At 44.3% G+C, this 27841-nt stretch overlaps 1 protein-coding gene across 3 annotated transcripts in view; it reads left to right on the forward strand.

Annotated features, from left to right (window-relative positions):
• The window catches only part of LOC123021569 (cadherin-6), a 79070-nt gene that overhangs the window by 11174 nt on the left and 40055 nt on the right, over positions 1-27841 (forward strand). For 2 of the 3 annotated variants that reach the window (XM_044426400.1, XM_044426401.1), the window contains exons 2-3: positions 25810-26104; positions 27021-27140. In XM_044426400.1, coding sequence (XP_044282335.1) covers positions 25810-26104; positions 27021-27140 — 415 coding nt within the window. The remainder of the gene's footprint in view (positions 1-25809; positions 26105-27020; positions 27141-27841) is intronic. The other variant, XM_044426402.1, reaches the window with a different exon arrangement.

The following is a 27841-nucleotide window of genomic DNA, read 5'->3' on the forward strand; positions in this document are numbered from 1 at the left end:
CCCCTTTGAGCCTTGGTGGCCTTACTGGACAGAGAGTACCAGTGGGAGCTGGCCTTTGGAACACTTCAGGAATGTGGTTCTTGGACTCACTGGAGCAGCAATGATCCCCAGGGGGCAATGCACTCTTTAAAGTTGGTTTAGTTCCCTTCGCAAATAACATCTCATCCACATACTTGATTTGCTCTGGCACTGGATGTTGCACATCGGGCAGGATTAGGCTAAATTAAAAATTACTTGACGTGTTGACATCAAAGACGGTGTCCATATGTATAAAACGTGCATGTGCTGGTTAATATAGATAGATGCAACTTATTGCTATTGTTATCCCACTGCATTTATATCTGCCTTTCTCTCCTTTTCCCCGAAACCCACAGTGACAAAGCAGCATTTTATCCTTACAACAACAACCCTGTGAAGTTGGTTGGGCTGAGAATGAGTGGCTGGCCCAATTTAGAAACAGTTATTATGATTTAAATGGAAGCAAGTCCACAAATGCTCAGGAATGCCAGTAGATTCTTTGTGAAAAGTATGCAGATTGCATAATTCTTTGTGCAATGTACACAAAGTCTTCAAGTCACACATGTAGAAGCAGAATGCCACTTGCACTTGCTTCCTGCCTGATGACCACACAAGCACTTTTCAGGAGGTGGACTTAGGGAAGAGAGAAAGCAGGCTGGAGTCCAGGGAGCTGAACTGAGGAAAGCCAGTAGATTCCCCCTCCTAAACTGCATTCCTCACATATCCCTAATCTGACCCTTGCTGATACCTGACCTTGCCTGTGTCTCCGGCCCAACTTCATCTTGCCAGACTTCCATCCCCCTCCATCATCCCTGGTTCTGGGGCTCTAGTTGTATGCAGCTTATATCCAGGAGCTGACACTCTCTTCTTGCCCATACCCAGTCTCCTTTCTTTTTTCCCAGAACAAGTAACATGCATGTCTACAGGACTGCGAGCATCAAGTGATCAGCCATCCACTGGGTCAGCTGTGGATGGACGAGATGAGAATTTGCTTTCAAGTGCATCCATCCAGGAGTAGGAAGACTCTGTTACTTGTCACTGAAAGGAGGTTATGTTTTATTCAGCCACTTTCTAGTGAAAACATTTGCGGATTTTTAGGGCAGAGGTTGATTTTTATTAATAATTCATCCTTCTGAGTGTGTCCCATGCTGTTGAGACAGCAGATGCTCACTAGGGTCAAAATACTGTGGTGCAGAGAGTGTGAGCATTAACCTCATGTGTGTAGGAACATTCTCTATAGCTGGGGACTCTGCCACACAAGGCAAAGCTGGATCATTACCAGTGACTTAAGACTAGCAGAGAGCCCACAACCTTAACATGGGCACTATTTATAGTTTGCACAGACTATCCAGGAGTATCAAAAGCAGCATAAAAGCATCACCCATTTGCATGTCCCACCTCTTTCAACTCGGGAGAGAAACCACTGAGTTCTTCCCAAAATCCTGGAGCCAGACCTGGGTGGTCACATGTCTGTAGGTACTACAGGCAGGCAGGATGGTACAGTTAGGGCCACTGTGTGATCCCACCAGCCATCTGAGCTGTTCAGTAGCCCTGGATGCTCCTGCAGGCAGTCATGTGTGCTCCACACCTAACTCCACAGCATATCTGTCGTGATTAGTAATCCAAGCCATTTATTCTCCCTCATGTTATGGATGCCCTGGTGTGGCCTCCTCAGCCAGACCATGCTGACTCCATCTCTCTCAGACTCAGGAGACAGGTCAGCATCAGGTCCCTGCTTAAGTGAAGGACCCGTTGATCAGATGCTGGCATTGCAGTGCAGATGACCTTGCTGAGGTCATTTTTGGCCAAGCAACACCGCATAGTGAACAATGGATTACCAAACTGCCCGAACAGTATGAATCTGCTAGAGACCATTTCGGAGCTGAGGATAAGTCATCGCTAGACAGGCAGCAGACAAAGACCAAGAAATTATTCTAGAAATCCAGCCCAAGCAAATGGGGAGAGACCAAAGGAGATGTTTTGTACTGGAAAAAGAAGTTGGGGTTTTTCTCTTGCAATTGCAGTAGAGATTGTCCCAAGGTTCCTCCAGGACAGGCACCCAGGTCAGGGCCGTCTTAGCAGCATTATGGGCCCTGGGCAAAGCAGTGTACTGGGGCCCCTACGACAACTCCAACTACTGTTAATTTTGGAAGTTTTCCCATTTTCCAAGGGTTAACATACACAGTTTACTATGGGGCCCACAGGCAAGTGCCCATCAGGCCCATGCGTCAGGATGGCCCTGACCCAGGTATTGTTCTTCCCAAACAAAGGAGGAGGGGAGGCCTGATGCAGGCGGCAGGAGAAAGCTGGCAGGACATAATGAGTCCTCAGGCAGCCAGGTAGGCAGCATGCACAGTGCTGTGCTAACTAGACTGCATTTGCCCTTTTGGTTTGACTTTTGCCACTGATTTTCCACTTGGAGCTGTTTATTATTGTGTGCTCTTTGTGTGACCACCCTTTTCCGCATTCTGTACTTCCCACATTCTGTACTTCCCCTGAATCCTCCATTAATCTTACCCATTTTTCACCAAAACCCAGACTGTGTGTTTTGGTAGTGAAAGAGGGGAGGCACATGCCACATTTTTGGGTCACATCAGCACTGTACCAATGCCCAGGTTGCATGTCACGCCGAGTAAGACCTGCAATCCATCTGTGCTTTGCTAAGAACACGTGCAGGCTGCAAACAAGCCCAACACCCTTCCCCTGAAACGGCTCTGCACTTCAGGCTTGCCTTATTCTAAAATCTTCACACCAGGCCTTTTTCCATCTCTGGGCACATTTGTGTGCTTGGAAAATCACCACAAAATGCCTAATCCGTGGATTGTTGCTTTGGCATCTCCCTTTCCATCTTGTCTTCTTTGGCAAAAACGTGTGAAATGTTTTATTGGAAACCTCAAGGAAGTGCCGAAGTTGATTAATGGTTTGTGGTGCAGTACAACTCATGCTTCTTTTAAATAGATATTTTGGCAGAGGCCAATAATTGCTTCTTTGGGGGAAGATAGGATTTGTACAGATAGGAATTGTACTGGAATACTCTTTAATATTCAGTGACATGTGAACTTCAGGGAATTGAACAAATGGGCCATGTAGATAGCTTTCAGGTGCCCATGGGTGCCAGACTGGGGACTACATGGGCAACTGCTGTGTATCCCATCCCTTTTCAGACTTTATCTATTAGACTGAATAACAGAAAACTCGTAGGAACTATTTCATCAAATTTCCAAAAGAGAAGTGTTAAAACTGTGCCACTTAAGGTTTGTTTGCTCCTTCCTGCAAAGTTCTTCTGGTGAAGATGTGTCATACTGGGTGTTTCATGAAACAGGTATCTCTCTAGTGAAGCAGAAATAGAGTGGAGCTAAAATATGTATTAATTAATATACTTGTTGCAATAGAAGTATATTAGATATAAGCAGAAGAATACCCTGTTTTGAGATTTCTTTCTGTAAATCTATGCATTGGTTGGTCCATTATACAACTATAATGATCCATATGGGCATGGTGATGTCAATTCCATTGGTATTTGAGTGTGCATAGCCCAGTTCAAGCTTAATTTTAGTAAATTGTTACATCAATTGCAACTGCTGTGCAATGTTTTTTAATTTGGGTTTTATGCAATGTTGGGGAAAACAGCAACTAAATGGTAAATATTTTGATGAAACCACAGTGTCCCAAAATGCAGCTTAGAAACTTTATTTTAAAACATCCAATCAAATGTAACTTTTGAAATAGTTTTCTGCTTTTGTTCTCCAAACTTTGGTATTCAGAGGCATACTCCCTCTCATCCTGGAAGACTACGTTGGCGGCCATCATATCTTATGTAAGCAGATTCCAAAGTTCAGATATGCACTGCCAGAAAAGCACTTCCTTTCCTTTGCCCCAAATCTCCCACCATTCAGCTCTGCTGGATGGCCCCAAGTTCTGGTATTATGAGAGAAGAGGAAGCAAACATCTCTCTATCCACTTGTGCTAAGCCATGCATAATTTTATAAATCTCTATCAAATCTCCCTTAGTCACCATTTTTCAACTCCCACCACCTTCTCTTGAAGAGTTCTATTTGTATACCATTTAAGAGTGCTCAGTTGTGATGCTAATTTGTCAATGATGGGAACATTTTTCTGTTTCCTAGGTGAAAATTACTTGTGTGCTTTTCACAACTTTCAAGTCTGCAGAGGTTTGGATTTTCATTCCTGATCACTGAAGTGTATACAGTAATTTTTAAACTCTCTTCTCTTTCCCATTGCCTCAGACATATGTAGAATTCAGAGCATTCATGGGACCCTTTTTGTTGCTGCTGCTGTTGTTATTGCTTTTGCCAGTTCCTCTGGGATGGTAAAGTATTGCCTCGGAAATTGGTACATGAATTTCAAACAGCAGGGCTCTGCATTGTTCCTGTGGAAACTAAAGGGAGCGCAAAGAGAGAATCCTGCAGCAGACTGCAAGGCTTTCAGAAGGTTATTTGTCCCTCACACACTATGCATGGGTTCAAACAACACAATAACGCACGACCTCCCCTGCCAAGGCTGGATATTCAGCATGGCTGCCAGCACTCACTTCAGCCCCATGGCTGAAATAGGACATTCAGGGCTGCCCAACTCCATGCATTCACACATCGCAATAAGCAACCCTGTGTGGCTACTGCAGTTCATGATTTTCGCCATGATCTACCAGACGGATCATCAGTGGTTTCTGTGCTGTCACGATTTTGTTGGGAATGAAAGAGGCAGCTATCCTTGGTGTGCTTTGCAGGGTCAGGGTGGCACCGGCTCTTTGGATGAGGACTGGGAGGCTGGGCAAAGATGTCTGTGGACACAGAGATGGCAGGGAAGGGAGAGCTCATCTCAAGGCTGCCATCTCCAGGTTTTCAGACAGATCCTGGGAACCAGCAAGGTTTGGAAGTGCAGAGGGACATAGGAGAGGAATAAGAGGAGCCTGGTCTCTGCCCTGCTCCCGTGATGTGGCATCAGGAGAGAAGATCAAATCAGTCAGAGGGCCTGCATAGATATAGGAAGCTAGACCTTCTCCAGAAGGGCACATTCAGAGGGCTGGAGCCCAAGGTCACTGAAAAGGAGGGTTTTGGAAATAGCGTCTTGTCTGGGTTCAACAAATGACTCCATGCATGCACACACATTCTTCCTCTGTAGGTTTTAGTCTGCTGACTGTACATCAGAAATAAATTGCTTTTATGCAAGAGAACTCTGTTGTTTGAAAGGAAGAATAAGGCAACTCAGCTTCTGACAGGTTTCCATGCTCCCTGCTCAAGTCTCCCACTGTTGGTATGAACCTCATCACCCATTGCCCCTGTAATTCAATCTCAAGGTTCATCACTCCTTGCCAACATCAAATGCTTCTCCCTGATTAGTCTCCACAGTTTCCTGGGTGTGCTCTGTGTACCCCCCCCCCCCCACACACCCAATCTTTTCTTTTTTATTCTCCACATGCTTCAGCCAAAGCTGGCTTTTATGAATCTTCCCATACAAACCACCTTTTCCCACAGTGATTCTTTTCCCCATCAAAACAGCTTTTCCTGCCCTCCTATCCCACCTTCCCTCTCTGAAAATCAACTGGGTCTCACCTTTGTGCAGGAAGCACAAGCACATCAGTCAGGGGTGCCTATGTGTTTATTCCCACAGAGAGCATGTGTGGGCATGCCTTGCTCTCTGTCTCCTGGACCATGCTGATAGCCAACATGTTCTTGCTTCCCGTACCAGCACCCAGGAAAGAATCTTTCTCCCACCTTTCTGCATTCCTGATCAAACACAAAGCCTAGCTCACTTGACTTCCTTCTCTGCACCCTTCCTCTGCAAATTACTGCTCCTGCTCTGAGAGTACCGAGGGAGTACCTAGTCCCAGAGACAGTGTCCTCTGTCACTCATCTATACTGGCTTACCTCCACCTCCCTCGATTTCCTTCTTTCAGCTTGGTTTCAGGCACCAAAAATGACTGTCATTCTGTTATCTCTCCCTCATTCCCTTTTTGTCTCATTGATATCACACTTCTTTTACAGACTGATAGATTTATCTCCTGCTTTTTTATTTTTTACTCTTGTAAGGAACCAAAGGCACTTTACACATAGATTTCTTCCACTCTATTTTTTATCTTCACAATAACAACCCTGTGAGGTAAGTGAGGCTGAGAGCAAGTGACTGGCTTAAATTCACCAGTGAGCTTCATGGCTGAGTGGGGACTTGAAGCTGGATCTCCCAGATTCCCAGGTCCACCCTCTGACCACCACACCACATGGCGCTCACCTTCCCTCCACTCTTCCTCACCAGCACTGCCTTGAATGCCTTTTTTGTTGACTTCTTTTCTCTAGTCTCTCACTGCCCACAAGTCTACATTCCACTTCCTCTTCCTCTTTTCCCACTCATGTAGCCTCCCAATTCTTTGGGTAAGCACAAAGGCCAGACATCCTCCCACTCCCTTTGTTGGAAAATGCATTATGTCTTCCCAAACACCCACGTGTTAGGCCCTCAGTCTTCATCCACCCAGGAGAACATTCCCCACAATTCCCACTGCAGTATTTTTTTTCTAGCATGGACAAATCATTCCACCCCCCAAACTAATCCTTCCAAATGAGAAAGAGCTTCCTATAGTAAATCATATCTCTATTTCAGCAGCATAGAAAAGGTTATCGCTTTCTTTAAAAGGTTTCTTCATATGGAAGAATAATATTAAACTCTTCTGCTAGCTGCACTGCCCAGAAATGGTGTCCCCCCAAGCCCTAATCTAATTGCCTCCCACCCCTTACAGAAGCCATCCCTGTGCTAACGCGTGTCCAAGGAGCAGAACATTTTGCAATGAAACTAAAAGGCACCAAAACGCAGACTGGCTTCTGCTAAAAGCACGGCAAACAAGGAGCAGCACAGAGGCCAGACAAGCCATGGGCCACTCCTTCGGGCAATGTGGCACACTTCCCCTGCAGCTGGAAATGGCATCTGCAAGACAGCAGAGATCACTCGGAACAGAGTGTGATCCATAGGATTGAGGCCAGTGGTGACACGTCTGTTACTGGGCAGGGATGGGTAGCAGAAGATGGATGACTGGAAAGATCTGTAAAATGGTCGGTCTTTCCAGGGGACTGTGTAGTAGTTAAATGCCAGCACCACGGAAACCATGACCCCAGCTTCGGAAGTCATGAGACAGCATTGTGGTAAAAAGAAACTGTAGGGAAAACCTTTGCTTCTTTCTGTGACTTTTAAAGACCAAATCTGCAATGCTGAAATCACAGCACATGGTTCAGATGAAGCGACAGACAAACAACTGCAAAATCACTGTGGCTCATCATGTTGCACAAACCCAGTACCTTTGCGAATCCAAGCCAGCACTGGGTTCAGAAAACATGATAACCCACACTCAAGAGTCCGGTATGGTTTGCAACTGGGTTATCATAAATTGTAGGCTGTTGCTGAATGCTGGGCTGGTGGGCTATCTGCAGTCGGCCACGATAGCAGCCCACAAGCAACTTAAAGTGCACAGTCCAACAGCAAACCATGGAAAAATGGGAAAGTAAAGCTATGGCACAGTGGGGTTGTGGTCACAGTGGGAAGAGGAGACAGCAAGGGTTCTACCATGCAGGTCCCTGTAAAAGGACTACGGGGTAAAGGAGTGGCAACAACCCATGAGGAACCATATCATTTGTAGGCCGCACCACCAGTGTTCCACAAACAACCCACATTGCCTGTAAGCAGGCGAAGCGATAGCCCACACTCAAGAGTTGGGTATGGGTTGAATGTGAATCACTGTTGATCCACAGATTGTTCCTGAAACGTGGGTTATTATTTTGTCTGAACCCAGCTACAATAACAAGCCATGACTTGTTAATCATAGACAAGTCTTGAAGAGAATCCATGTTGAATCCATGTGAACTATTGGTTGTTATTCCATCAGGGTTCAGACAACACTATGGCAAGTAGAATCGACCCCAGCTGGCATGGCCAGTGGCCAGAAATTGTGGGGGCTGTCATCCAAAACATTTGGTGGATACTAGGTTGGGGTGGCCTGTCTCAAGCCATTTCTGTGTAGTTAAAATAAACAGGGAAAGGTGACTGTCTGCCATGTGTGGGCTGCATTTTCCTAAATTAATGTTAATCAACTTTGTTCTCATACTAACTCCTTCTTGACCTATTGTTCTGGAAATGGGAGGTATTTGACTTGCCTTTTCAATATCACAGCTTCAGCTAGAATGTACTACAGGATATTTTTAGCAGCTCTGGACCTTGGTCAAATAGCAGAACATCGTGGGCGGGTTCACATGTCCTGGCGAGAAATACTGCACTGCCTCTGCAGCGTACAGGCTTTTGCCTCGTCCTCCTGGTCAGATGATCGCGTAGTTCCCATGGCGATGTGGCAGGCGCACTCCTGGCTTTGCCCTCCTGCCCTTGCCGCATGGCCTTGCAGTCCCCTGCTGCACTGCATTGTTCCCTGCGGCCTCAGCTACCGCTTCCTATTCAGTCCACTGAGGTTTTGAGGTAGGTTCTTCTTCTTCCCTCTGCCAAGTGTATCTCCGACTCTGTAAAACTTCCTAGCCACTCTGGGCTGTACAGTGCTTTTTTAATTAAAATAAAAGAAACACTTTTGCCATAAAGATGCCCTTCTTCCCCCATACATTTACCCGCTTTCTCCCTTTTTCAAAGATTGAATGGGGTGGCAGGCAGCTAACAGAAACAAAGGGAGTAACGATAATGACAAATGTGTGTCGCTAGCATGCCACGGGCAGTAGGATCAGATGCCGAGAGCAGCCCCCTTGTTGCTGCTCTTTCCATGGGACTGCACAGCGTTTCCTCACAACCAACAGAAAACAGGAGCTCCCAGGTCCAGATGTCACAAGAAACCATGATGCCGTGTGGAAACCTTAGAGCAAGCTATTGAAAAAGCTGCTCTGAAATATTGCAGCCAGGGTCTGCAGGTCAGACCAAAAAAAGAAAGTCACCAGCGTTTCTCATGCCAAGTGAACCCAGCCCATGTTTCACTTCCTCCCTGCCCTGCTCCCCCAGTCAGTGGGTTTTCTTGTTTTATTTTGTTTTTTGTTTTTTTGTGATGTCCATTTAAAGATGGTATTATGGTGGGCTGGTCAAAATGGCAGTCAGGTCCTCTTCCAATTCCTGTAATTCTTGACTCGAAGATTTCAGTCATTAGAGGAAGTGGCATAGTGCCTTGAGGGAACAATTCTGAAAGACCTGGCAATGGACAGTAGGTGGTGGTAACATTCTCCTGATGTGTTTCCGTGGAGCTGGATGGGCCCAGGAGATCCAGACAGGGCTGATTCACCTGCTGAACAAAGGGAGGATTAGTGCAGGTAATGGGCAGGCTGGTCTGAAACAGGATCTGAAAAGGAGACGGCGTGTCTGCGGCATGCAGAGAGCCCTGTGGCACTTTGGTCCCAACCTGTCTGTGTCTGATTGTGTCTGGGGATGTCAATAAACCCCAAATCCCAGAAATGCCATAAGTCCCCAGTGTACTCTTTTAAATGGAAGCTGACTTCTAAGTGCTGGGACCTCAGAAGCTTCTCGGTGCTCATTAGGGCAGTACTCACATGTGACAGAATAATTGTTTTCCAAATACTGAAAAGTGCAGCCATTTGGTCAGTGACACATGCCATTTAGTGTCATGAGCCCTTCTGCGAATGCAGCAATCCACTCCAATGGGGGATGGGCTGGGAGAGTGCCCTAAATCAATAACATTTAACCATGCATCTGATCCTCGAGGTCAATACTTTTCAAATGGTTGGAAATTAAGTTAAGACATTTCTCAAACTGGTGTCAAGTGTCGCTAGTGAAAATGGGCTTGTGTCTAGGAAATACAATTCTGGTTTCCTCATAGAACCCTTTGTAAAAGAAAACATCCTGACAATCAGCCATGGCTTTCTCCCTTCCCCCTTACCCTGCCTGTGCTGCCCAGTTAATTAGAAAGGTCTAATTCTGAGCCACATCGCTTCTTACAAACCTCCCCCAGATGCACACTACATCTTTCTTGAAGTGGCGTGATTCCCAGAAAGCCTTTCCAGCCTTTACACGGGCCATTGGGTGGCTGAAAAGGAACACCAAGTGTCCACTGGGAAACAAAGTCCATGCAGTGGCCAAGCAGGTGGGATGGCCCTCTGTGAAGAGAAGACCCCACAGTGGGGGCTGCACATTGCCCACCCCAGTGTAATCTGTCTGGTAAAACTTTGAAAGCAAGGCAGTGAAGAACACTGACAGGAAGAAAACTGATGCCCTCAGTGGTACCCTCAAAACACTGGTGGTGTTTTGGTGAGAGTTTTGCCAATAGCCAGACTGACAGAAAGATGAACAAGTGGGTCCTGAATCGAATCAAACCAAAGCTGTCCGTAGAAGCAAAGATGACAAAATGGAGGCTGTCATACTTTGGAAACATCATGAGAAGGTAAGACTCGCCAGAGAAAACAATCACGCTAGGGAAAGCTGAAGGCAGAAGAAAAGGATGGCCAGCAGTGTGATTGATCTATAATTATAAAATAATATTCCCACTTTCAAGGAACTCAAGGCAACTTACACAATTCTCCTCCTCCTCTCAATCTTATCCTCTGAGGTAGGTTGGGCTGGGAGTCTGTGACTGACTCAGCCACCCAGTGAGGTCCATGGCTGAGCGAGGAATAGAACCCAGGTCTATTCCTTGAGTTTGCAGTCAATTCACCACAAACTAGCCATCAAAACCCCCCGCTGAGAGGTACCAATCACCTCTCCTGAAAATTTGAATAGTACCTGCTTCAACAAAATATATTAGTAAAGTTTTGAGCCCCAGTCCCACCCCCTTGAATTTAGAAGAGCTAAGCAGGGCTGCCATGGATAGTACTTTTTGGAGGGCTTTCAGTCACAGGGTTAGAGACAACTGGACAGTGCAGAACAACAGCAAAGCTTTTCTGGCAGACTTCGGGTTGGCTCTTGGTCATACCACCCTATGCTGGAAACCCCTTATATGGAAACCTTCATTGACATAGCTCAAGGTTTTCCTTCTTCCTACCTTTTATTCAGCTTCATAAATTAGAGGGATTTCTGGCTAAGGAGACTAATGAAAGGAAAATCTTGCTGGCAGCTCCTTAGCCCCATAGAGCAACTTTTAATATGAAAGAGAAACTAGATGTAGGTTGGCAGAGGGATTTTATTTATGTTTTAGTCTGTAAGGTTCCCTGAGCTTGAGATACCTGGTCGACTCACTTCCTACCCAGGCAGGAGACTGTTTGCTGCGACTCTATAAATCTCAGATTCAAAGTGAGCTTATTATTTGGAAAAATAATGGTGCAAATGATGCCAGCATCTGCCATGTGTAAACCAGTATTTTAACGTGACAGCAAGTCACCTATCTTCTATTCAGTGTTTCAAGCCGTTTGCCGCATGTTCTGTACCTTGTTAGTGGCGAATCACAAATCTGATCACTGCAGAAATAGGAAAGCAGCTGCATTGCATCCTTAACACAAATAAGCTATAAATCGTGACAGATGGCAGATAAGTTCTTGACAAGCTGAGGATGGTTGGCTGGGATGCAGACTCTGGAGCACATTCCTCCTTTTATAGTTTTCAGGAATTTAGTCACCAATGCCTGCTTGAATGACATTGTACTCATGCCCTGCTTCTGAACTTCCCATGGGCATCTCATTCCTGCAACGGCCAGAAGAATGCTAGGCTGGACAAGCTTTTGGTCTCTTTCAAGAGAGCTCTTCTCATAGACTGATTTATGTAACCCACTTCATTAAGACTTTGTAAAGCTTTTTACAAAAGCCTCTTTGCCTTTATCACACACTGCTTGATTTTCCTTTGGTCTCAGGTAATGCTGCCTTTCCTAGCTGTCTCAAAACCTTACTAATATTTTTTGTTGAAACAGGTACTATTCAAATTTTCAGGAGAGGTGGTTGGTACCTCTCAGCAGGGGGTTTTGATGGCTAGTTTGTGGTGAATTGACTGCAAACTCGAGAAAATTGTTTTGAGCCAGTTTGCAGAACCTTTGAGGAAATGGAACATCTCCTTTGGGGTCCAGTTTGATGCTTGCCCATCAGGCTCTGTCATAATGGAAAAGGCCAAAGAGTTCTGTGAATGGGTACATGGAGGGAATTTGTTCTGGGGAACATAAGCAAATACATTTGAGACATTTGTCTGAGATGGGATGGGGGACACTGCATTGCAGAAGTTCTGCTCCTACTTGGAGGGCCACCTCCAGACAGTGGTGCTTGGGAAATATTGTTCAGCCCCATGGATTCTCCAACATGGAGTTCCTCATACTATTTAGCATTTACATGAAGCCGGTGGAGTAGGATCATCCAGAGCTTTGGAGTGTAATGTCTCAGTATGCCAATGACACACAGCCCTATTTCTCCTTTTCAGCATCAGCAGATGAGACTGTGGCTGTGCTAAATCAGTGTCTGGCCACAGTAATGGACTGGATGAGGGCAAACAGACTGAAACTCAATCCAGACAAGAATGAGATGCTGTTGGTGGGTGATTCCTTTGACCAGACCAGATGGGAAGTGCGCAACCTGTTCTGGATGATGTTGCGCTCCTTCTAACAGAGCAGATGTGCAGCTTGGGGGTGCTCCTTGACCCATCTGTGTCACTTGAGGCTCAGGTGGCACTGGTGGCTCAGAGTGCCTTCTACCAGCTTCGGCTGGTGGCCCAGCTGTGCCCTTACCTGGACGGTGGTAGGCTGGCTTCAGCAACCTATGTGCTGGCAATCTCTAGACTAGATTACTGCAACACACTCTTTGTGAGGCTTCCTTTGAAGCTGCAGCTAGTGCAGAATGCAACAGACTGATCAATACCTGGGGCCCAGAGGTCCAAATATTTGAGACCAGTTCTGGCCTGCCTGCATTGGCTGCCTGTATGCTTCAACTCACAATTGAAGGTGCTGGTTTTAACCTATAAAGCCTGCAATACCTGTTGGAATGCCTCTCCTAACCCCAACTAGGCCAGCCTTCCTCCCAGTGCCTACCTATCAAGAGGCTCAGGTGGTGGCAAGAGTGGTCTTGACTGAGGGTCTTTTTGGTGGTGGTCCCCCATCTTTGGAACGCCCTCCCTGCTCTGGCCCACCTGGCACCAATTTTGCCATCTTGTAGGTGCCAGATTAAGACAACCATCTTTGAGAAGGCCTTTAAAGACCTCCTTGGTCATTCAGGGGCCTGACACGATTAGCAAGGTGCCTTTCTTTTACTCTTGGCTGGGTCCTATTTAACTGTTTTTAATTGTCTCTTAACATACATTTATGTCATTTTAAATTAATTTTAATTCTTAATGTTCTTATCTATTGTATTTTACTGTCTTTATACTTTGTTGTAAGTTGCCCAGAGAGCTTCAGCTATGATTCAAGTTCCACTTGAGTCCAAATCAGAGTTGGGCGCACAGTTGCTCAGTTACTGGAAGCTTTTCAGAGGTTTTGAGAGGTTTTAAATGGCATGTCCAGACCCTCCTGGGCTGCATGTGCCTTCTAAATTCATTTGCCAACCAGTAAAGGTATTCATGAAAAACCTCTAAACTCTGAGGACCAAACTGAATATAGTGGGAGATGGTAATTATGGGATGTTGGAGAAGAACAGAGCATTCCCTTCTGTCATTGCATCATGTGTTCAGTATTACAGGACAAGCAACAAAAAGACACATGGTCAAGGCATCCTGGTTTGGTTTGGTTTGGTTTGGTTTGGTTTTTAATAACTGGTTTGGCACTAATGAAAATGTTATTTTAGTTAAATGGTGTATTGGTCATTTGAAACCCCATTTTAGAGTCCAGAACAGCAGTAATAAACCATTCAAGTCTTAAGCTGCCCTCATGGGATATTAGGTTTGGATGCTTGTCAACATGACAAGGAAAATGGAAAAGTTATTTTCACAAATATTTTTAAGAAAAGTGCTGGATTCAGAGTAGAGGAGAAAGACAGGACAAATATGGTATTGGCAATGTGTGTGTGGGAGGTGTGTGGTCTTTTTTTAAGGGGGTCTGAATTTTAGGTCAGGGTTAAATGTAATCCTCTGCATCGCTGGCTGTTTAACTCTCACACATGCAAAAGGCATCCGCACAACCTGAAATGTGTGTGGGACTGGAGGGCAGGTCTGAAATGATGGGGCTTCCAGGCACACGACTGCTTGATAGGCAGCAAGAGCATTGATAAAGCTTGACACTTGATGGGGCAGCTCTCTCTACATGTGACCTTGCAGTCAGGGCATTCCTCAGGTGCCTCAGGTGGGGGCAGTCAATGACCAGTCTCCCCCTAAGGTTTGAACACCCACGCTAGGCTTGCCAGGAGCTCAAGCGAGAATTCCTTGAAAGGGCTGGAGAGAAACTGACTGCAGAACCTTCCGGGTGAGCAGTGCTGCATTTCAGGGCAGCTGACCTAAAGAACTAGCTGGGAAGCCATGCCTGAGAAAGTGATGAGCATGGAAATGCCTCTCATAAGTGCCTCTACTCAAGAGCAAAGTAAACAGAACAAATGTTTCCTGTTCACTTGGAAAACTAGCAGCTCTCATCTGTGCAGCTGGCATTGCACTAACACGTTAAAAATAAATATTCTGTGGTACCTCGGTTCAGGAACTTAATTCTTTCCACGATTCTGGTCACAAACCGAATTGGTCATGAACCAAATCAAATTTCCCCATAACCTTCAATGTAATAAGATTAATCCATTCTGAACCATATGTAATTTTTTTAACCACAAAAGTATGAGCCACATCCACGGGCTGCAGGCAAAGTCACCACCACCTCACTGAGCCCGGGGGCGGATGGGCCGAGGCAGAGCAGGAGTGGGCCTGAGGCTCCCACACCTCTGCCGCGGCCTTCTCAGGGCAAGCCGCCACCGTCATCGAGCAGTCGCCATGCTTCTCCCCCCTGCAGTGGGGAGAGGCGGGAGGCATCCCGCTCGGCTGGCCATGGCCCCATCACTCGCCTCCCCTCGTCTCGGCCCACGGAAAGCAGCCATTACCTCCCTCCTCGCAGCCCTCTCCTGGCTTGGAGAGCTGCCCCGCAGCCACCTCTCTGGCCTCCAACTTTCCTTCCCAGAGCCGGACAAGCACCTATGAGGTGACCTTCCTCTGACTCAGAAGTGGGGCAGCAGCAAGGAGCTGGGAAGGCATCGACCAAGGCGAGCACACCATCATGGCTCCCCCTCGTGTTGTGCTCTCCCTGTCAGCTGGTGGCGCAGCACCATCTTGGACTTCTGCTGCAGAGCAAACATTTCCCGAAGTGCCCGGTGGGACCCCAAAGCCTACCAGATTGGTGGTACAGGAGCCCTGCTCCCGGGCAAAGCAGGATAGGATAGGATATCTCAAGAAAGTCACGGAAGTGCTGTGGGAAAATGTTCGTCACCTGTTGCGGAAGCAACATTTTGCCAAACTTTCTGTTCACAAACCAAATTGTTTGTGAACAGAAGCGTTCATGAACCAAGGTATTACTGTACAATGATTGTGGAGATAGTTAGAGCATTAGTGTCCATTCAACAAACTGCATGAGTGATTCTGATATAATTAATATTACAAATTACGTGTTTGTGTGTATGAAATATAATATTTAATATATAAATGCTTTTCATAATATAGCAATTACATGTTTCCATGTATAATGCTACAAAGGGATAAAAACAAAAGACAAAAAGAGGACATTTTAGCACATCTGATTAAACATTGATACTTGTTATTATTGGAAAATATCCCAAATAAGAGCATGTATACATGAATATATATTAATGGCTCATTTCCAGCACTCTATTAATTTCCTGTAATTACTATTGTGTCTCTGATACATTGTCAATTTCGCACCATAAAATAATCAAGCAAAATGAAATTAGCTGTTATCAAACCCACATTAACACAATGTTCATTTTGCTGTTTTGCATGTGAGAAAGTGGAAATAGAATGAAATGTCTGAAGTGAAATATTTCAGCTATTCTACACATGGGTTCATTTTTTACTAGTTTTCTAGAATATTCTGGGCCTTTGAAGAAATCCTGTGAATCTTTCTGGACTTCCTTGAGGGTACATCTTTCCTGAACATCTGGTTGCCTCTTAGTGTTCCATCTGCTCACTTGGGGTTTTGTTGAGCTATGCATGTGAGACATGGGACTTTCTCCTTGAAGCAGGGTGGTTCTGGAGAGTCCTCTGCTTAAAGGCATCCTCTCTTTGAAGAGATGTCCAGTCCAAGGCAAAAGAACCATAAAAACAAAGCTCCACAGCCTGAGCTGGCCCTCACGTCTCAGGCTTTTTGCATGACACAACAAGCCATGATGTCCTTTCACCTTTGCTGGTCTATTGTGTCATCCAGACCCCATCCTGCATTTGGATTTTAGAAACCAGAGGTTGAAGCTTTATGGTTTCTTGGCACTACTCTGAATCCAGAAAACACAACTCATCATGGTGCCAAACCCAGCACCAGGGGACCCCTTGGCAAGAATGGCCCATTGCTATCCTTGCCAAGCCACTGTCAGTGGCCACTTTACACGACTATCGGGGTCCCCCTCTGCCTGCCTCCTGCCATAAAGATCTTCTTTGGGGCAGGAGTGGGACAGCGCTTGGGAAAGGAGCAACACCACTCAACTGATTCTCCTGCTGCACTTCCAAGTGTGTGGGACAGGTGAGAATCAGTGGGGTCACAGTGCCTGGTTGTGGGTTGCATGCCTCTGTTCCCCATTCTCAGGTCCACTGGCCAGAGAGGCAACCCCAACTTGGCCCCTCTGCAGAGGGCACTGGGTTCAGGATGCCTCTAGGGAAAGCAGCATCAGGAATAGGGATGAGCAGGAAATTGGCAGCTGCCAATTGGGCACTGCTATGCAGCTGGTTCTCACCCCTCCTGCTCATTTGCACACACAAGGGCTTTCCTCAGGCATGCGCAGAGTGGGAACCTGCTGAGCGGCACTGCTTCTTTCCATGATTCTGCCCAGCTGATACCCTTATCTTCTGCCTGCGTGTGGATCAGGCACCCCTTTCTTGTCCAGTGCTTCCCTGGAGCTGGAAGAGCGGGTGCCCGACCAACTCTCTCCTCCTCTCTGTCATGTTGCAGGGCATGTGCCCTGTTTGTACAGCTGGTGAAACAAATGTAGCTCACAGTCATGAGTGTTAAAGAGAGGGGCCTCCTTCCTCCACACGAGGTCTCCTGGAATACTGCCTGGAGGACTGAGAGGGAAGGAGGCGGCAGGAGAGAGGAGAGTTACCACTGCCTCCTGATCATGTGTCAGGTACATCTGAGCCAAAATCCTTGCAGCGTGGAAACCACTCAGGGTTGCTTTTTGTGATGCATGAAAGCCACCGCCTTTCGCATTGTGGAGAGATGTGTGTTATTTCTGTTGAAAGTATAAAGGTGATTTTGAAAAACTAATTCTATTCATACAATCTGTATGAAAACCGGCATGATCTGCTCTCTTCTTTCTCAGTAGCACACGAGTGGCCACTCCGTGCAGCTCAGAAGTGATTGCAAAGACTCCATCCCAGCAAGTGCCAAACTAGCATGGGAGGTATACGGATAGCAGGGGTGGAGCTGAGAACAGCCATCAGTGACCTGCACACCTTGCTATGGCCCTGCCCTCAGGGCTTGCTGGCCCCACCCGTAGGACTTTCTGCTTTGATTACAGGCATGGGAAATGCAAACAGTCCCTCTGCAAAGAGTAGAGTACAGCTCATCAACAGATCCCACTGTTTGCCTGTAACTAAGGCCGCAGTCCTATACAACAGTGGGACTTTTCCTGAATGGACGTGCATAGGAATGGCACTGATTCAGGCAGCACGTTCCAGCTAACAGGGCTACCACAGGGGAATTGCACCAAGAACGGTTTTCTAATTTTTCAAATACATAAGATGGATTTTAAAGATTTCTGTACTAGCATTCTACAAAGCCTCTTGGGAAGCTTCCAGATTCCAGTCTGATGGTTTTATTCTGTATAATTTAGATTAAAAATATAAAGGGGGAAAAACCATACAGACTGTAAAATTATTCTCTGAAACTTATTTTTGGTGACCCAGGCCACTTTAGTAGTACCTAAAACTAGGTTTGGAAATTCATCACTTAATGCTTGCATTTCGAAACAGTTTCTTCAGATATTTACAGAGGAAACAAATGAGGAAATGGCTGGATGATTTTTATTTTGTAGCGAATCATTAAAATTGCGGCAGATAATTAAACTTAACAATGGTGTGTAACTGGAATTAGTAAAAATGTGCCTGGTGCAACATAAAAGCTTTTATTAGTAGTTCATCTTCTACCTGCCATCTCTATTGAGTGAATTATTTCTCACAGGAGTCCCTATTAAACCCAGGGAATAACCAAGTTAAATCACTGTAAATGTTATGATACAATATGTCACTGTGTTCTTCCTCTTTTCTTTGTTTTAAACAGTGACAGCTCTGTGGCTGACTGGAGATTTCAGCCCGAGTCTTCCTGTTCCTGTTCTGGTTTTCTTACATTTCCCCATTCCAGCCTTCTCCAATACAGAGTACTCCAGATATTTTAGACTAGAAAGCATATAATCCCCAACTCTAAACAGTACTGCCTTCCTGACTACAGGAATTGTAGTCCAAAACATCTGGAGAACATTGGAGAGCAATGTGCTGCACCACTCTGTCTCTAGAGTATGCTTATCTGCAATGGTGGCACTTAATTTATTCCACTGGAACTTATTTTGCAAGGCCTGGGTGCTAGGCTTTTTTCGTCTTGATTAATTGTTGTGAGCTGCCCTACAGCTTCGACTATTGGGCAATATAGAAATGAAATAATAGTCAACCAGACCGATGCAACGGGGATCTAAGAAATGGGGCTGGAAGGCTCCACCACATTAGACTCACTGTTGAATCCATGAGAGGTGCTGTTGCTTTTGCTCTGTGGGCGTTTCCAGGCAGAAAAGGAAGGGGAGGCACTAACAGGAAGGTGGCAACTCTGATTTCCTTCTTTTCCAGGTTTTCTGAGGTAGGAAAAGAGATGGAAGAAGTGGAGGGAAAATGTGGGAGTAGTACAAATGGAAGGTGTTCTCAGTTTGCGAAATTCCATGGATGATGATTGCAAAATGAGTGCTTCATCCAGGGAGGAAAATCCAGATCTCTAAAATCTGCAAGGCAGACATAGTAGCAAGGTGGTTTGTAGCATCACAGGGTTTCATTAACTGTGCATTAACTTTCAGGTAATTTGCATTCCCTGCTTACCTCTCCCTCCATTCAAATTGAGTGTTCCAGGTAGTGAGATTTCCTTTTCCATCAGATTTGAATGGAATTGGTTAAACGGCATTTCATGAAGTCTAAGAAAGGCCCTGAGCGTATTCACAACTAAAATGTTTGTGTCTTTGGTTTTGTTTGGAAATCTTTTGATCTATTATGCAGGAACACATCACACTGGTCAAGGTGCATCCTGTACTGTAATATTTTTAAAGGGTCAATTAGGCTTCCCTTCAGCAACAGTAATGACAACAACAGAATCTGTATGAAACAGAGAAGAAGAACCAAGGACAAATGCAGAGAGAATCTCAAACAACAAAATTGTTGCCTTCCAGACTAGGTTGCAAACCTCCTTTTCATGGGCATGTTTTTCTCCCTCAGGGGCTTTAATCTTAACTGTTTAACTATTTTAAATGGAAAATAGTCAGGGCTATTGGAGAAGTTTGTGTTCAGACACCACATGGTATGCATGCATAGGCATAGTTTCTCCCAACCCCTGGATGTGTTGGTCTGCAGATCTCATCATCCTCGTACAACATTGCCAATGCTTTCCAGAGGGGTTGTAGTCCAAAACATCTGGATGGCCCCAGTGCGACCATCAGGTGTATCCACAATTGGCTGCAAAATTAGACTCAGAGCGCTCATCAATGGCCCATTCTCAGCCTGGGAGAGGTGACAAGTAGGGTGCCCCAGGCTCCATTCCTGGGCACAGTGATCTTCAATGTTTTTATTAACAATCTAGATGAGATCATTAAAGTGCAAGGAAAGATAATTGAATTTGCAGATGACACAATGCTGGGTGGGCTAGCTTATTCCCTGGAAAAGAGAGGCAAGATACGGGGTGCTCTCAACAGGTTAGAATGCTGGGCAAAGAAAAACAGATTGCAATTCGGTCGGGACAAATGCTAAGTCCTCCACTTAGAAAAAGAAACCAAATGCACCACTACAAGATGGAGAATACTTAGCTCAACAATACTGCAAATGAGAAGGATATAGGGCAGTGGTGGTGAACCTATGGCACGTGTGCCACAGCGGGCATGCGGAGTCCTCTCTGTAGGCATGCGAGTCAAGTCACCCCAGCAGCCAAGCATTGGATAACATTGCACACAGGGGCCATGCGCATGCTCAGGAAGGAGTAGCGACACCAGGCAATGATATCAGCTCATTAGCCATGACTTGTCTGAGCTTTCGCATGGCCGGGCAGTGTGCTCTCAAGAATACATATATATTTGCTTGGACTGGCTGTGAGTTTTTTTTTTTTTTTTTTTCTAAACTAAAACCTCAGTATTCAGGTTTTATTGCAGTGTTGGCACTTTGCAATAAATAAGTGGGCTTTGGGTTGCAGTTTGGGCACTCGGTCTCTAAAAGGTTCACCATCACTGATCTAGGGGTTGTTGTAGATCACAAGCTAAACAAGAGCCAACGTGATGCAACTGTAAAAAGGGCAAACACTATTTTGGGCTGCATTAGCATAAGCATCACTTCCAAAGCAGGTAACTTCCACTATACTCAGCACTAGTCAGACCTCACCTGGAGTCCTGTGTCCAGTTCTGGGCACCAAAGTTTTAAAAAGATGAAGACAAGCTGGAAAGGGTTCAGAGAAGGGCAACAAGGATGTTTCACGGATTGGAGCCAAAGCCCTATGAGGAAAGACCAAGAAAACGAGGCATGATCAGGCTCAAGAACAGAAGACTTGAAGAGTGATATGACAGCACCCTGCAAGTACCTGAAAGGCTGTCACAAAGAGGAAGGACATGATCTCTCCTCAATCATCCCAGAGTGCAGGGCATAGAATAATGGAGTTAATTTAAAAGAAACCAGATTTAGATTAGATACCAGGAAGAATTACCTCACTGTCGGAGCAGAATGACAATAGAATGACAATGGTGATAGGACAGTGTCTGCCTCCACACTTGAGACAAGCACAGAGGAAAACATCTGGAGCCTCAGGAGAAATGGGACTGCCTCGCTCTCCTCAGATGAGAAGAACGTGGTCCTCTCGTGGCCTCCCTTGCTCATGCTGCTGTTTCCCCTGATGTAGCAAAGCACCCTCATCCAAGAGGCCCTTGAACATTTGCCTTCCTTATGTCTTTTGTTTGCTTGCTTGCTTCACTTCTCTTAGCTTCATTTTGTTTTGTTTTAGGGCAGCCGGGATGCTTTGGCTGTGGTAATAGAGTCAAAGCCCTTAGCAAATGACTGCTAAGTCACACGCATCACTGATTAGATCATGAACTCTGAAATGAAGGCAGTAAAGTGGCATGGGTAATAGGACTCGTAGATTCAGTAGAAGATGGGGCTTGTAGTTTGTTTACTGTAGCATCAAGTAATAACATGGATCAGTGAATGAATATCACTGATTGAACCAGACCTCTGGCTGTGATTAGATGTCACCTTCCCAGCTCAGCAAACCAGGCATTGCTGGTTTGAAAACAAACAAGAACACGAAATGCTCCCTGTCCCAGATTCTGAGAAGACACCTGAACTACAACTTCTTCTTATGTTTGAAAGTGGATAATGTGGGTAAGAGCTAGGAGTTGGTAGGAGGAGTGAGTAGCATATTCCTAAATGCTTTGTGATGGCCTCAGAAGCATTTCTGATGCCCCAAAATTTAGCAAGAGCAGCAACAAAATTACAGAAATTGGGATTTCAGTTATAAAGACTGTGTTTCATTCAGTTTTGGTACCCAACTCAAGGTTCTAGTAAAACACACCCAAAGCAGAGTTCCCAAGGTCACCTGAGCTAGGAATGGAAACCACAGCTTGACCCTGCTTTGTAATTGTGATTTGTAGGGAGAATTAAACTTTCCCTTAATAACTGTTCGTGGCTGGAAGGGGAACACTGGCAGTTGTAGGTCATCTTTCTCTCCAAATGTACATTGATTGTGCCTTTAAATTTTTGGGTTCATAAAGGAATTTTATAAACCTTTGGGGTACTATTGACTCCTGATACCCTAGTAATATTAAGAACCTTGCCTATGTGCATTTCATTTCTCACCAGAAATGGAAAGAACAGATTGTAATCTAAGCATCTGTCTGTATGAAGAGTAACTGAAGAACTGAACAGCAGCATGTAGGAATGATTTGACCACTAGCACCTCATCTGCATGATTTCTTTGTTTTCACATTTCAGTGGGGGTAGAACTAACCCTAAAAGCTGGGACAATAGATCCATCTATTTTGGGTAGATTTGGGGGGTGGGGCTTGCACAAGCAGCATATGGCAATTGCAACCTATCATGGTGGAGGCATTCGTGAAACATGGAATTGTGAAAGGTTGACTTGAAGTAATTTTTTTCTGTCAGGGAGCAATTGATGCTAAGTATCCCTGGAGGGTTAAGCCAGTTATCCAGCTCAGAAGTCATGGTAATCTTTGGTTTAACAAAGGAGCAAATCTTCTCTGAAATGCCACTCTCAAGCAGAGAGGGAGTTCTCAACTCATCATCCATTCCCGATGCACTGAAGTATGGGTGTTTTGGACTGAGAACTGGATCAATATAGTTGTACTATCCAAAGACTACCAAAAGTGCAATATTTTTCGATGAAAACAGTTTAGACAGCTGTCCAAGGGTCATCAAGTACTCCTTAATCAAGCAGTGAGAGCTCAATAGCATACAACCCGCAGTTTAATTGCCCCTTAATAGGATGCATTGTGCAGAAAGATAATCACATGGTGAAAAATAGGAAAGTCAACTGATTTTAAGAGTATTTTTTCTGCAGACATTCTTTCTTCAGAAACTGTCACTTTTCCCCTAAATGTAATGCAAAATTAAATCTTTGTAGGTTCTTGATCTTGTCACTACATCTTTGCAATAATGACAAAGACACTCTGCAGGTTTTACTTTGGCATATATTAAAAATAACTTGTTTGTTTCCACCAGCAGTGAAGCTGAATTTTAAGTTAAATATGAGAATGGAGATTTTTTTGTTCTTATCTTAGGCACTCACAGTGAGTTACTTTGGCCTTCTGAATATTTTTTCCCCAAACTGGTCAACAGCATGCATACTCCCTTATACACCACATTTTTATTCACTTGAGGGGATTCTTCATTTTCTAGAATACATATATTATTATTATTTATAAAATTTCTATGCCGCACCCATCACCGAAGCCTTGGGGCGGCTCACAAGGAAAACAAATAAACAAAGCATAGAACAATATTAAAAATTTGGAGTTCTCGGCGATAATATAAAACCATTAAATTAAACACAGATTAACAATTAAAATATCATTTAAATAAAATAAATAAAAAGGTCTTGGCCTGGCGCCGAAAAACAAAATCTTGCTCCCTCAGTTGATTCTCTTCTTAAATCACAGAAATTTCGCTGGATAACTTTTTGATGGAAAATCGAATGGTTAGGAGGGGATGCTGGCTGATAGAGATGTTTGTTTATTATAAATGTGTTCAAATGAGGATATTGCATGCTAAATTTTTGGAATGACCCTTGGCACCTTTTTCCTACATGTGTGTGTGTGTGTGTGTGGTTTCTGAAAATAAATAAAAAAGATTTGAAAAAGAAAAAAGAAATAGTCATTTCTTGGTACCATTCCTAAGCAAGCATGTAATAATCTTGTTATCCCTTTGGCCATTTGGAATATCAGTTCCTCCTAGGAAGAGAGGAAGTACCCAGAAAATAATTCAAAACATCTATATATTAATCACATCTAAGACAGAAAGGCCAAACCCAGAAGAAAATTGGTGCAACTGATAAAAAATATATTAGGAAATCAGGTCACTTGAGACTCCCAACTAGAAAATAAATAATAAAATTCCAAATATGTCTTAAAAGCAAAGGGGAGCTTGCCTCTTTTTGGTCAAACGGAGACAAGGATCAACCATGTTTAGGGCACAGTAGTATTCATAGTTAAACAAAAAGGGGAAAACCCTACAGTTCTGTAGGGCATCTTGTGTCTAAACATGGATATGTTATCTGAACAGTCCATTTCCCAAGCTGGATCCAAGAAAGGCAGCCATCTAGTCTCAATAACCAAATTTTAAAAGCAAAGAAATTATCCCATGGCAGAAACCCTTCTTTACCCAAAATGGGTGCCTGGATAATTTCATTTCTGCCTTCTCATGTGAAAAATGTTAAAAACTGGACAGAGGGGAATCAGCCATACTTTGTCATGTCAGGTAATCTCTATTCTGTGATGACAAAAAGCTGGGCTTATGAGAAGCCGGTCATGGAAGGCAACTCTTGCGTAGTCTTTTCATTTTCCAGACTGGGGGATACTGATTTGAATTAATCGCTCTTAGTATTACATTTCTCATCCAGGATGGAGAGAATGAGTAAAGCATATCTCTAGGCCCCATCTCTCCAGGAATGTGGAGATTCTACTAGAATACTTCAGTTGTTGTTGTTGAGCTACACTGGCTTCAAATTGAAGTCCGGGTCCAATTTAAGGTGCTGGTGCTAACCTTTAAAGCCCTAAATGACTTGGGACCAGGATACCTGAAGGAACGACTCCTTCCTTATATGCCTTCATGCTCCTTAAGTTTGGCAGGAGAGCCCCTGCTCCGGGAACCCTCCCTGAAGGAGGTAAAGAGGGTGTCCACCTGGAGAAAGGCCTTCTCTGTGGTGATGCCCAGACTATGGAATGCACTCCCCAGAGAGGTACCCCTGGTGCTGACTTTATTTTCCTTTTGGTGCCAGGTAAAAACCATTTTATTCACCCATCATTTTAAGGATTGGGGTTTTTTTAATAGTTTTTAACATCTACAGTCGCATTTTGTTTTTGTTTCATTTTTTTGTTATGAATGTTATTTATCATTTCATTATTTAATGTCTTAAATTATTGTAATTATTATTGTTTATTGTAACTATCATTACTGTAATTGCTATTGGTTTTAATTATTGTAAATCATCCTGAGACGTTCTTCTGTATTGGAGGGGGTAAAAATGTTTTAAATAAATGAATAAATAAATAATGGGAAGGTTCAGTCATCTGAATAGGTTTCCATTCTGCCTAGTTAAGTACCACTAATTGGACGTTATGCAAATGGGGAAGGAGCTATGGTTTCTTGCCTAGATGGTATTTTCATTAGGATGAAATCTCCACTCCCCAACTGGCACCAGTGTGGGAGCTTCTCCCACCACAAATACCAGAAATGGAGAACATGCTCCTAATGAACATGCTAGCTTCAAAGGAGGGATTTTGCCTGGAACATAGCAAAGGAACATCCTTTGCCATTGAGAATCTCAGTGATTATCACACACAAGCAGAGATGTAGCGGATGCTACTTGTGCTTGTAAAAACCATCACAGTAAATGCAACACTGCATTTAATGTTTCATTTAGTTGGGTCTGAGGACAAACTAGGTTTCCTGGCTAGGTTTTCCCATTTAAACCAGAAGGCGGTAAAATCAAGTTGGCCAGCCCTTGAGCCATCATGGCTGATGCAGTCTAGGTTTGTGGCAAAGTGCTAAGCCTTCCTGTTTGCAACAATCTCCCTGTCAATACAAAACAAAAGCATGCCTTGCCTCAACGAGAGGTGGCTAGCTGTATGGGCTGGACAATGGGGACTGAGACAATTGACTCAGCAAATACATTTTCTGGAATCTTCCAGCTTGTGAGTGCTGCTTCAACATGAATAACAGTTGGCAGAAGTTCAGCCTGGGGAGTGACTTCCATATTATTTATCCCTTTATTTGAAATTCTTATTTTTCCCACAGCTTCACTCTGACCAGGACAGAGGAGATGGTTCACTTAAATACATCCTTTCTGGAGATGGGGCAGGAGACCTCTTCATTATCAATGAGAACACAGGAGATATACAAGCCACAAGAAGGCTAGACAGGGAGGAGAAGCCTGTTTATACTCTTCGTGCCCAGGCTGTCAACAAGAGGACTGGAGTACCGGTGGAGCCTGAGTCAGAGTTTATCATCAAAATTCATGACATCAATGACAACGAGCCATTATTTACAAAGGACATCTACAATGCCAGTGTCCCAGAAATGTCTGATGTAGGTAGGTATCAGATAAGTGAACTATACAGAGATCCAGTTTACTAGCTGGTCAAAGGACAATTTTGAGTCCTTGTCCCTGACAATCGGAATTCCTCCTCCTCTTAATTATCCCCAGTGTGAGAAAAGTTCCCACTGACACCTATTGAAGCATTCTTCCCATTGTAGATGGTTGTCACGAGGGCAGAAATCTAGGTGGGGGGACATCAGAGCTCCCACACATATACCGTGGTCCCAGTACAGCTGCCTCTCAGTGAGTTGTGAATGAAAATGGAATGATTCAAGAGCAAAGAACATGGCCAACTCCACTTCTCAAATGTAGGGGGAATACGGGGGACAGTCCCATGTTTCAGGAGTCGGTATGGGTGAGCCAGCAGTTAAGTTACCTAAAAATCACTTCAGAATTAATTTTTGATTGCTCTCATTTTCATTTTCTCAGCTCCTTCAACTTGCAAATAGGAATTCTGGTGTATTTTTCAAAAGTGTCTTCTTTCCCACCATTGAGTAAAGCACAAAAATACATTTAAAACTGCACAATTCTAAGAGTGCTTTTTAAAAGGTCTGTTTTGAACTTGATTGCAAATTTGGGAATTTGCAAATATTTCTCAAAAAGCATCTGTGTCTGTGGTTTTTCTGAAGTATATGAAATGGTTACAAGCAGCAGTAGTTATTTATTTATATCCAGCCTATTCCCACTGCTAAAATAGCCACATCAAATGCTCATATATCCAAGAGCTGACCTTGAAAATACATGATTGATCTTGAACCCTCTTCTCGCAAAACCTATTCCAATCTCTTCCTAAAAGAACACTGCAAGCTTCAAGGTTGAAGCATATGCAACTGATAGAAGCAAGCATGACTGTTTAAAATTGGGTTCTTTAGCAGAGCAGAGTATATGCTTTTATATTTTGTGATTTCAGGAACATTTGTTGTGCAAGTCACAGCGACGGATGCCGATGACCCTACCTACGGGAACAGTGCCAGAGTTGTCTACAGCATTCTCCAGGGGCAGCCATATTTCTCCGTTGAGTCTGAGTCAGGTTGGGGGACCTTAATCTGACATTCTCTAACAGTTTTCATTATTTAAAATGACTTGCTATGTTGAGCTAGGGTATATTAGACAAATTCTTGGTACAGACATCAAGAGGACCAGTAGAGCAATATGTCTATAAATGTATCAGATTATTTTAATCTTTGTATCTGAACTTAATAAGCTGAACAAAGCCTGGATCCAAAGCCCTTTTCAAGTCTGTTTAAACAAACACTGGGTATGTTTAAGATGCTGGCATTTAAAGAAATGCTCAGTTCAGTTTATTTGGCTTTGAAAAGAAATGTGTGACATAGGGGTAACTTGAGTTAGAGAATAATTTTTGCTTCCTGTTCAGTTCATACAAGAAGATGATTTGAAAACAAGTTAAGCCTAGCTTTAAAGTGGAATGAAAAATGCAACAGTTGCTGCTGGGTGGTGTAATTCTGGATTCAACACAACATTTGGCTAATGATGTGCAATAGGTAGTTTCTTCTACTGCTCCACACCAACTGCTTTGCATCTGGCTCTGATTCATAGACCTCTGGATAAATAAAACCCCAAATAGATTCCACAAACAGAAGTCGGCTGCATCCCACCCCTCATCTCTACCCAATGTAAAGGGTAAATTTGTCCTAAGTCTAGCCACACCTCACATACAGGGTGAGACTTTCCTAAGTCTCTTAAAGAGACTAGCAGAGAGCCAGCGCACAC

Source organism: Varanus komodoensis, unplaced genomic scaffold, assembly GCF_004798865.1.
Source record: "Varanus komodoensis strain SLA01 unplaced genomic scaffold, ASM479886v1 scaffold17, whole genome shotgun sequence".
NCBI lineage: Eukaryota > Metazoa > Chordata > Lepidosauria > Squamata > Varanidae > Varanus > Varanus komodoensis.